A 12,081-nucleotide genomic window follows, 5' to 3' on the forward strand; every position below is an offset into this window, starting at 1 on the left:
CATTTTTTCTTTCAATTGAAATATTAATAATAAATTTTTACTTAATTTTTTAAAATAATATATAGATGTGTTAAGAATAAAAATAATGTTGAAAATAATTGAGTTAAATGGATACTGATTGTAAAGATTACTGCCGAAATATTTAAATGATAAGATTGATAAGAAAAGAAAAATAAGCAAAAAAGTTATGTTTCGTTCAACTTTATTTTTTCTTCTTTACAATGTATTTTAAAGTTTAAGTTAAAAATAAAAATTTATTTTTATACTCTAAATAAATTAAAATTTAATACTTGGACGGGGAGACTCTCACTGCATCTTTACTTTTAAAATTTATTCAGATATACAGTACACAGTATATCTTGCATCTAGGAAAAGGAAAAAAAATTCACTCAACCATCTATTCCTTTTAAACTAGCTACCATATTTTATTTATATCTCTATATTAAATTTTAATAAGTTTTTTAAAGAAATTATTAATAGTTAAATAAACTTATATATGTGGAATTAGTTATCCATAGTGTGAATTAGTAAAAAAATAATGTTTGGGGACGAAAATAATACAAACTAAACTACTAGTTTTAAAAATAAATTAGAAACTATTTGATAATTTTAGCCTAAAAAAATATTAAGCTAAAAACTCCATTTAATTTTATCATACCATATCAATTGATCACTTGCATTATTTGTTCATCATGAAAAAAGGAGGGTTTTTGTGTGTATTGCTAATAACAAATCTTAAACCTAAAAAAAATTATTCAAATCCTTCGATTAGATTAGTTATCGCAAAAATCAGTAGATACTTATATTAGTTATAAAAAAAAATCCTCCCACTAGACCGATCTTAGTGAGCTTTCTAAATATATTTTGAGTGAACAATTTTGTTTATAAAAAAAGAGAATGAAAAATGTGCAGCCAAATATTACCTAATAAATACTTTCTCTCCTTCTCTCATGCATATGTGGATTTGTAGTTGAGAGAATCTTGAACAAATTAAACATGCCCCATGCATTAGTTTATATATGTGGAATAAAATTTAAGGGCTTACCGCGATTGTAATCCTCAGTGATTTTCTCTCTGAAACGCGGATGCGGCTTTGAGTCACCACCAGGAATAAATAAAATGTGAAGGCAAACGTTCAAGGTAAAAATCCATACCAGTGCGCTCCTCATACTATCTGTATGCATGTACAACACAATGACCAGACACACTTTCCTTAAGTCTATCATAGCATATATAGATGCTAGCTCATGCTCTCTGCACTTTAGTATAGAACTTGTGTTGGAATTTTTTTCCCCCTTTATTGACTTGACTAATTAAGCCGGATTACCATTATTTCTACTCACAACGCACGTTTCGCTTTAGTTTGTTTGGAACACCACAAATTACGTTTGGTCTGAGAGATTTCGCATTAGAGACCAGAAATTGCCGTGCGCTAACAGTCATGTCCATATCCATATCTATCCAAGTCTGAACCGCATGTTTAGTGTCCTTATACGAGTATGAGTCAAGTTGGTTGCATTACCATAGCTAAAAAATCTACTAGGTAGCCAATAACTGTACACCTATGCTTGCAGCTTACAAAAGACCAAGTCAATAGCCTTGTCCTTATCACTAACGTAATTTGTGTGGGAACATTTTTTTCCAAACATGTGTCCAAAAATGAGGAAAAAATGTTTTTTTTAATATTTTATTTAAAAAAACCCTAAAAAAATTAAATGGGTTTGCTTAATTTTTTTCTGACTTTTCAATGTGTTTTTAATTTTTTAATTTTATGTGTTAATCAAGTTTAATTTGAATAAGAAATATGATTATGATTAAAAACTATAACATTATTCTTTATTCATTGTAATTTACATAAATTACAACCAAAGAATAAAAATATAATAATTTAGTTAAGTTATTATTTTTTGTGTTAACTACACTTAATTAACACAAATAATAACGTAATATTTGACAATTTTAATTAAAAAATCTAATCCAATGAATTCATATAAAAATTACAGTAATAGAACCAAATAATTAACATTGTAACCAAATAATTGTGCCTGAGCGCTCTAACGTCTAGGATTAATTTGAAGGGGTTGTCCACGTTTAACAATTGGTTGATCTTGTTGCACAGTTTCGTTAAAAGTTTAACTTATGGGAGGCAGTGATTGATCATTTATAAAATCACTGAAGTATTATATTGTACAGAAGAACTATATCAACCTCTTGATGGTGAAATGATGGAACGCTATAATTAATTAACTCTCACTCTATTGATATGCTTGCTCAACGATTCAAGAAGGACACAGGAACAACCATATGCAATCGGAGGATTCTCTAACTAGGTCTTGTTGGTGGCCTAGTTGATCTTGGGTGGAAGTTTGGGAAATTTTGTGGTCCTGGACATATCTAAAATAACTCCCTTATAAATACTAGTTTGCATGAGAACAATTTTTGACCCAGATATGTATGTCTCTGGATAATAGGGCTAAAACTATTATTACTGTTTAAATTTGTTTAAATTACTTTTGTAACTATATATTTTGTTTGTTTTTTTTTTCAGTCATAGATTAACCTAGTCAATAAGTGATTTCTATATTTTAGGAGCAAGTCAATTTTAATGGATTAGTCTAATCAATGAGTGGTTCTTATACTTCAGGAGCAAGTCAATTTTAATTTTCTGTTTTGTTGAAATCTTGTTATGTGATTAGTTTCTCTTTTGCTATTTATTGTATTGCTGTTGAGAACAATGTGATTCAGAATAAAATCATTTTATTTCCTCCGCATACATATTGTCTCTCTTCTCCTTTGTTTATTATATTTTTTCTACCATAAAACTTACAATTGGTATTAAGAGTTTTTTTCTTAAAGGGACTTGTGAGTGAACCAGTACAACCCACACAAAAAAAGCCTATAAACTTTGCTTCAATTCATCAAATAGATGGATTTTGAAATTCCTTACATAGCACTAGCACCATTTGTGTTTGATGGTGATAATTATCACATCTGGGCAGCAAGAATGGAGGCTCATCTGGAGGCAAATGATCTCTGGGAAGTTGTTGAGGAAGACTACAAAGTTTTTCCTTTACCAGCCAATCCAATTATGGCTCAAATTAAAAATCAAAATAAGAGGAAAGCTAGAAAGGCAAAGGCAAAGGCTACCTTGTTTGTTGCTGTTTCACGGGACATTTTCACCAGAATCATGACAATCAAATCAGCATTTGAAGTCTGGAATTTCCTCAAGGATGAATATGAAGGAGATGAAAGGATCAAGGGAATACAAGCCATGAATCTCATTAGAGAATTTGAGATGCAAAAAATGAAAGAGTCTGAAACAATCAAGGAGTATGCAAACAAACTTCTTAGCATTGTTAACAAGGTAAGGTTGCTAGGTTATGAATTTTCTTATTCAAGAATAGTTCAAAAAATACTGGTGACTGCCCCTGAAAAATTTGAAGCTTTTATTGCTTCATTGAAAAATACTAAGGATCTGTCAAAGGTTACATTTGCAAAACTTGTAAGTGCTATGCAGTCCCAAGAGCAACAAAGGTTGATGAGACAAGACGGTGCAGTTGAAGGTGCTTTACCAGCCAAGCACCATCATGCTAAGTCCAGTAGAAAGAAATATGTGAAGAAGAACCAGCCAGCAAGCAACAAAAATAGTGCAAACAAATAAAACAAAGGTAAGGGTAAAAAGAAAAATTATCCACCTTGTCAGTATTGCGAAAAATTGGGTCACCCACCATACAAATGTTGGAAACAACCAGACGCAAAGTGCAGACGCAAAGTGCAGTAAGTGCAATCAATTTGGACACGAAACTATAATTTGTAGAAGCAAAATTCAGCAGCATGAAGTCAATGCCCAAGTTGTTGAGAAGGAGGAAGAAGATTATATTTTTGCTGCAACATGTTATTCGATGAGGAGTAGTTCTAAATGTTGGTTGATTGATAGTGGTTGTGCAAACCACATGACATATGATAAGACTCTTTTCAAGGATTTGAAGCCAACTAATGTCTCAAAGGTCAAAATTGGGAATGGTGGCTATATTTCTGCAAAAGGAAAAGGAACCATTGCAATTTCAAACTATTCAGGTACCAAATTAATATCAGATGTTCGTTATGTATCTGACATTGACCAAAACTTGCTAAGTGTAGGTCAGTTGACTAAAAAGGGATTTAAAGTGTCCTTCGAACATCAACAATGCTTTATCGATGACATTGCTGGCCGAGAAGTGTAAATCATGACAATTTTGATAATGTTAAGAAGAATTTGCTTAAGAAAGAGGGAGAATGTAAATCATGCAAGCTTTGATGCTGTTAAGAAGAAATCACATGTTTGTCATCATCAAAAGGGGGGAGAATGTGAATGTATGAATATATGAATTTTGATGATGCCAAAGAAGAATAAAACAAGGCCTCTTCAAAGGATAAGTATTTGCTTCAAGATTAATTCAAGATTGCTTCAACAAACAAAGTCTTGTTTCAAGATTCACTAAAGATCAAGCCTTGCCTGAAAATAAAGGGTTTCAAAGTCATGCAAGGCTCTGGTAATCGATTACCAGAAGGGAAGAATGAAAATGAGTTGTTGAAAAGGGTTTTGAATTTGAATTTTGAACATGTAATCGATTACTATATGGCTATAATCGATTACCATCAAGGAAACTCCTGAAATTCAAATTCAAAAGTCATGACCCTTCAAATTATAAATGTGTAATCGATTACACAAACATTGTAATCGATTACTAGTGGAGAGTTTTCAGAAAATCTGCCAACAGTCACATCTTTTGATTTGATTTGTCAATGGCCATCAAAGGCCTATAAATAGGTGACTTGGGCACGAATTTTGCAAAAAAGAGAGAGTTTTGCTGGTCCAGAATGTCTTATCCTCTCAAAAGAAAATGAGAGAGATTCCAAGAGAATTTTATTGTCAAATGCTCTCTCAATAACTCTTGGACAAACACTTGCAAATCCATTAAGAGTTCATCCATGGATCTTCATTGTAATATTCTTCTCTTGAAGAGAGAATTCTTCTTCCATTCTTCTTACTCAATGAAATTGATTAAGGGACTGAGGGTCTATTGAGTTGTAAGGATTCCTGAACACAAGGGATGGGTTGTCTCTGTGTGGTTAAGAAGTTTTAAAGGATTTTACAAAGATAGTGGAAATCTCAAGTGGGTTGCTTGAGTACTGGACGTAGGCACGGAATTTGTCGAACCAGTATAAAACTGTATTTGCATTCTCTCTTCCCTTGTCTCATTTATTTTGTTGCAATCAATTTTGTCTTTCATGTTTAAAGAACATTATTAAATTGAGTGTTGCTTCTTCTGCATTCTAAGTCTATCTCTTTTAGAAGGGGGTTGAAAGTTTGTTAGTGGAAAATTAATTTATCCCTTTGTAAGTTATTGAGGCCACAAGGTCCAACAGGAAGTTCTAAGGGTTAAAATGAGAGTTAAAAGCTTCTCATTTGATCCAACAAAGGATGAGCATGCAACCTATTTCACTTAAGTCACACCTACGAAACTCTAGCATAAGAGACTTGGTCATTGCCATCTTGAAAGAATGCTAAACATGAAAAAAAAGGGACATGTCAAAAGGTCTACCAATACTTTCTGATAGTTTGCCAAATTGTAATGCTTGTCAATTTGGTAAACAAAACAGAAAATCATTCCCCAAATCAGCTTGGAGAGCTTCTTAAAAGTTGCAGCTAATTCACACTGATGTGGCAGGACCTCAAAGAACACCATCACTACAAGCTAGTCTCTACTTTATTCTTTTCATAGATGACTTTACAAGAATGTGTTGGATTTTTTTCTTGAAATTCAAGCACGAAGTGGTTGAAGTATTTGTGAAGTTCAAGAAAATGGTGGAAACTCAAAGTGGTTGTAAGATTAAATGTCTAAGATTTGACAACGGGAAAGAGTATACATCAGCAAAATTTAATCAATTTTGTGAAGAAGCCTAAATTGTACATCAACACACAACCCCTTCCACTCCAAAGCAAAATGGGGTTAATGAAAGGAGAAACAGATCGATGATGGAGATAGCTAGATGCATGTTGCATGAGAAGGAGTTACCTAAAACATTTGGGGCGGAGGCAGCTAACATGGCAGTTTTTCTGCAAAATTGTCTTCCAACCAAAGTCTTGAAGGATAAAACTCCATTTGAGGCCTGGTATGGCTATAAGTCTTCACTAACTTTTCTTAAAGTGTTAATCTGTCAAAGGAAATATGCAAAAGAAATTTTGAAGAAGTTTCAAATGGAGGAATGGAAATCTATTAGCACACCAATGAATCAAAAGGAGAAGTTCAACAAGGAAGATAGTGCTGATAAAATTGATGAATGATATTATAGGAGCTTGATTGGATGTCTAATGTATCTCACTGCAACAAGGCCAACCATTCTATTTGTTGTAAGTCTCTTGTCTCGTTTTATGCATTGTGCAAGTGAAATACATTTAAAAGCAGCAAAGAGAATATTGAGGTATGTTAAGGGCACTATTGATTATGGTGTCAAATTTAAGAAGTGTCAAGAATTCAAGTTGTATGGATTCTATGATAGTGATTGAGCTGGATCCATTGATGACATGAAGAACACTTCACGATACTGTTTCAGCCTAGGCGTAGGAGTTTTCTCATGGTGCACAATGAAGCAAGAGATTGTAGCACAATCCACTGCTGAAGCTGAATTCATAGCAACAACAACAACGGTAAATCAAGCTTTATGGTTGAAGAAGATTTTATGTGATTTATTTTTGCAGCAGAAGAACAAAACTAGAATTTTTGTTGACAACCAGGCAACCATTGCTCTTGCAGACAATCCAATGTGTCATGGGAAGACTAAACATTTCAACATAAAGCTCTATTTTTTGAGAGAGATGCAGCAAAGTGGAGAAGTGAACTTAATTTACTGCAAGTCTGAAGATCAACTGGCTGGCATATTTACAAAGTCACTGCCTATCAACAAATTTGAATTCTTAAGACAAAGAATTGAAGTTTCCATTTCCTAAAACAAGGAGGAGTGTTTAAATTTGTTTAAATTACTTTTGTAATGACATATTTTGTTTGTTTGTTTTATTTCAATTATATATTAACGTAGTCAATAAGTGGTTCCTATATTTTAGGAGCAAGTCATGTTTAATGGATTAGTCTAGTCAATAAGTGGTTCCTATACTTTAAGAGCAAGTCAGTTTTATTTTTTTGTTTTGCTGAAATCTTGTTATGTAATTAGTTTCTCTTTTGCTATTTATTATATTGCTGCCGAGAACAATTTGATTCGGAATGAAATCATTCTATTTCCTCCGCATAGGTATTGTTTCTCTTCTCCTTTGTTTATTATATTTTTTGTGCCACAAAACTTACAATTACAAACTCTTAATTAACAATTCAAAAAGTAAATCACGTACGTCAAACATTAAAAACTTAGGAAGACATGAGTGAACTAGCTAGCATGCATCTGGCCTCTATGAATAAGTTGGAATTACAATATTGAGAATACCCTTTCAATCATTCGTAAAACAAACAAAAGATCCACAAGCACACAAACCAACTACTTCAATAATAATCAATACAACCAAAACCGTCAGCACATGTTCACAATTTCCCTTGTCCGTGTAAAAGTATCTTAAATGCAACAAGGAATAGAAATGCATACATTTCTTTCAAATTTTTAATCCTTTTATCTCGCTAGAGAACTAACTCCACTAATTGCACCCACAGAGACAAGTTCAATGGATCCAGTGGAAGTATTCTCAGTTTTTGCCTTGCATAAACATTGTTTTAATTCTATGACCACTTGATTCATTGTTGGCCTATTAACAGAACTCGGAGCTACACAGGCCATTGCAACATCTACTACTTTCCTTGCAGCCTCACTGTCATATTCTCCTTGTAACCTTGTATCCACAACACCATCAATTTCACCATCATCAGCCAACAGCATGGAACCTACCCATTTAATTATGTGAGTTTTCTCATGGGTTTTCATTATTGCTGCCCTCCCCGTGATTATCTCTAGCAGAACAACTCCAAAACTAAACACGTCACTTTTTCATTCAACCTATTTGTTATGTAGTATCTGCCCGACAAGCCCAACAACCTCTTATATATAACTTTTTTTTTTCATATAATATTTTAATGACAATGTTGTATAATATATAATGTATTATTAAGTTAGTAATTAATTATATACTAAATTTGAAATGGTAATTGACATGAGAACATACTCAGGGTCAAGGTATCCTGGGGTGCCTGCAATTACTGTTGATACATGGGTGTCACCTTCTCTGAAAAGATCCTTGACAATCCAAAATCAGATATTTTACCGTGGCGATTTTCGTTGAGTAAAATGTTTCTAGTCTTAACATCTCTGTGAACAATTGGGGGCTTGCAACCATTGTGAAGGTACTCTAAGCCTGCAGATATATAATTAAAGTGCTAGTAACTTTAAGTTCTAGTGTTCAACTTTGTTGCATAACATAATTAAGGTAGGTAATTTTATTTTGTAATCTTCCGTAATCCTCACCTACAGCAGAATCTAGAGCAATTTGAAGTCTCTGTTCCCAACCTATCAACGTTTGACTTTCACCTGCATCCAAGGCCATGGGAAAGAATGTTAGCAACGGAAATCTTGACCCCAATTTAAGTTATTTATAAGGCTTCATGTTCTACTTAAGTTGTATGGCTTAATGTTCTACTTGAGTTATAACTTCATTATAAGGCTATTTCACTCTTACTTAATGGACTAGTTTTTGGGATTGATTCTGTCTTGTGCTTAAGTTATAACAATTGATGCTTTTATATATTGAGAGTTAATTGGTCATGCATGTTTATGTAAGACATATTTGAAACCTGATAGTTGCTCAGCTAAGTCTCCGTTGGTCATGTATTCATAGATGAGTGCTGTTCCGGTGCCTTCATTGCAATATCCAATGAGTGGAGTCAAGCATCTATGGTGTACTCTTGTCAGAATTTTTGCCTGCAGATCAGAGTCAATATTCCTATTCATCTTAAGTTCCTTGAAAATATTAATGAGGGTACTTAAAAGCAATTACAATTACTATCATTAATTAATACCTCTGTCAGAAATTGCTGATACCCTTGAGTTGAGGGAGAGAGCATCTTGACTGCTACTTGTGTTTCACCTATGCAACCATAGTAGACAGTTCCAAATCCTCCTTTACCCACAATCCTCTCAAAATTATTCGTAATACTTTGAACCTCCGAGTAGCTGAACTCTTGTTTCTTCGAGTCCACGCTCACAATTTTGTTGAAACAACTCAACTTATGAATGAAAAAATCTGTGGATAATATATATGTATTTTTTCTTATGATAAAGATTCGTTAATGCCTCTAATGTGTATATTTATAACTGCTTAACCAGCACTTCCCTCATGATGGAATTTCAACGTTTCAAAATCAAGGTGAGGAGTTGATATATATATATATATATATATATATATACCTTGTAGTCTTCTTCTAAAAATAAACGATAGCGTTGTTGAAAGGATGAGGGCTGCAAGAGCTGTTACTAACAACGGAATTACTATCTTATTCCTCGTGGTTGTGGCATGGACTTGAGATGCAAAGATGCGGATTTCCACCAACACTTGCATATATACAACAATATAAAAAAATGTAAACTTAAAAAATTTATTAAATGGGTGCTCTACATGTCAAGATATAAGAAGCTGACCAAATGAAAGTGTTTACTGTTTAATAAACAAATTTATTTCGCTAACTTATAATTAAATTATGAATTATTTTATTTTAGTTAATTTATAAGTTTGTACTTATTTTTCAATTTTATTCTTACCATTTTAAGATTTTTGTCATTTTAATTTTTAATAATATATTTGACGTGTGAACTGTTTAATTAATTATTTCACCTCCTTCTATTAACTTTTCTCTTAAGTTTTACCAAAACTAATTACAAGAATGCATAATATGTGACATAGATCGATATATTAATAGATAAAACTAAAGCATAGCTTAATAGATAAAGCATGCATACCTTAATATAAGCAGCGACCCATTCCTTGTTCTCTCAGAGAGTGTTGCAGGAATTGAGCCTGATAGCTTATTCCCTCCTATATTTCTGCAGTGAAAGACAATCATATGATTTTCTATATTCTCAAAACAAAACGAAAATATCCACCAATTTAATCATGCTCAATATATTATATGACTTACAAAATCCTCAGGGACTTGAGTTCAGATAATGAATCAGGTATAGAACCAGTTAAACTGTTATTCGACAAATCCCTGCAAATTGAAGATGAAGTGACTCAATTAGTGAGGAATTAATGCATGAGAAACTAGCAATCCTTGTGTATAAAAGATTTATATATATATATATATATATATATATATATATATATATATATATATATATATATATATATATATATATATATATATATATATATAAGCTTACAAATATGGTATTAATTCTGTTTGGATATGGCCAGAACTATGTTTCCGGTCAACCCACCAGAGGACAGGTTCCTGAAAATTTGATTGATCACAAATTAAGTTAAAACTAGTACTCAAATGGATATATATAATTGATGAGTTGTTGATACAGGGCTTAATTTGTGGCAGACCAACGTACAAAGATGTGATTCTAGGTTGGTTGTGTCCATTGTAGCTGCAGTTGACACCCTTCCATATGTAAGTCTTTAGGGCTACAAGGATCTCCTTGCCATTTTTGCTTGATGCCGTACGTTGACTTTATTTGCATGATGGCACCAACTATATATATATATATATATATAAAAGTAATTAGTAGCATGCATATACATCATAATATTAGAAAGACAAGTTATAAGAAGTTGAAGAATATGGTTAATTCTTTCTCTACTCAACATGAATAGAAAAGTAATAAAACAAGAGCACTTAAACATATTTGTAGTTTGATATTTACAGTTTTGTTTTCCAATTTTAATTGTGTTTTCTATTTATTTTAGTCTTTATTGTTTAGAAAATGTCATAAGAGATCAAAAAGTTTGAAGCATATTTTCTGAAATATTTTTATGAAACATTTATTTTTATATTAATTAAAAATACAAAAAGTTATAGATCTCATCATATTTAATAATTTTTTTCTGTATCAATTTTGTTATTTTTAAAATATTTTAACTGATCTAAAAGATTAAACTATGTTATAAATTAATTAAGTATATTCTTAACCCTTCTCGTGTCTTCTCCAATAAATGATTGTCACATCATTCATATATAACAGGCCGGGCAATAACTAAAATTATTAAATAAATATCAAAATCATAATTTTTGTTTATAGAAAACTAAAATTACATGGATTAGAAATGGGACGGACTATATATATTGCCTACCTTATGAATTTTGCATGCCAATACTAATTAAATAAACTACATTAAAACCATCAATTGATCTCAAATATTTATTCTAATTATTCTTTGTTGGATAATCTTTATTGTAACTAAACTTGAAGAGGCACCTAGTTAGAGTCTCTCGTGTATTATATGATACTGAGAATATATGTTTTTTTTTAAAACTATTGTAATTAGGATTTTTTATTTTTTTTGTTGGGATGCTTAGAATCCCACAAACTTGAGTTCTGAGACAATAAGAATATGTTTAAATAGCCAATATATAACAAAAAATAAAGGATATGTAAGTACCATCATGCATTTTGATCTGTTTCTGGTAGATCGAGGGTCTTCCTTCCATAAACCTCAATTCCATTTAGAATAGGGGACATAGTTGATTCATTTGTTCTGTTCATCCAAATTTGTATATTGGTTTCAGGTTCAGGGGATAAATACATCAAAGTACCGTGACCCAGGAAAGGTACACTGGCGTTTTTCTGAAGGAGCCCCCCATTCACATAAACATCGAATTCTCTAGTTTGATTAGTTAGAAGCTTCTCTATCTCGGCAAAGTACATGTACACATAAAATGTGATGGCACCACTACTTATTAGCTGGTAGGAAAATTCCAAATTATCACTCGCATTTTCTGTTGTTGTTGCTGTTTTAAGGACAATATATCGAGGGTACCCCATAAGAGAAAGGTCCTCCATTAGCCACAGAAAGGGAAGTACTTATCTGTTTCCAGCCAT

General features: G+C 32.2%; 2 protein-coding genes across 2 annotated transcripts; both read right to left on the reverse strand.

Annotated features, from left to right (window-relative positions):
* Positions 1–7,659: 7,659 nt before the first annotated feature.
* On the reverse strand, positions 7,660–7,968 carry LOC121175219 (probable LRR receptor-like serine/threonine-protein kinase At1g51880). The gene has a single exon (XM_041017738.1). The coding sequence runs from the start codon at positions 7,966–7,968 to the stop codon at positions 7,660–7,662; it is 309 nt and encodes a 102-aa protein (XP_040873672.1).
* A 241-nt stretch (positions 7,969–8,209) lies between these two features.
* On the reverse strand, positions 8,210–9,648 carry LOC102660013 (putative leucine-rich repeat receptor-like serine/threonine-protein kinase At2g19230). The gene is made up of 4 exons (XM_026129402.2): positions 9,057–9,648; positions 8,832–8,958; positions 8,506–8,568; positions 8,210–8,395 (listed from the first exon to the last, which is right to left on the reverse strand). Exons 1-4 carry the CDS (start codon positions 9,099–9,101, stop codon positions 8,238–8,240), a joined length of 393 nt encoding a protein of 130 aa, XP_025985187.2. The 5' UTR covers positions 9,102–9,648; the 3' UTR covers positions 8,210–8,237.
* Positions 9,649–12,081: the final 2,433 nt, after the last annotated feature.

Source organism: Glycine max, chromosome 8, assembly GCF_000004515.6.
Source record: "Glycine max cultivar Williams 82 chromosome 8, Glycine_max_v4.0, whole genome shotgun sequence".
NCBI classification, from domain to species: Eukaryota; Viridiplantae; Streptophyta; class Magnoliopsida; order Fabales; family Fabaceae; genus Glycine; species Glycine max.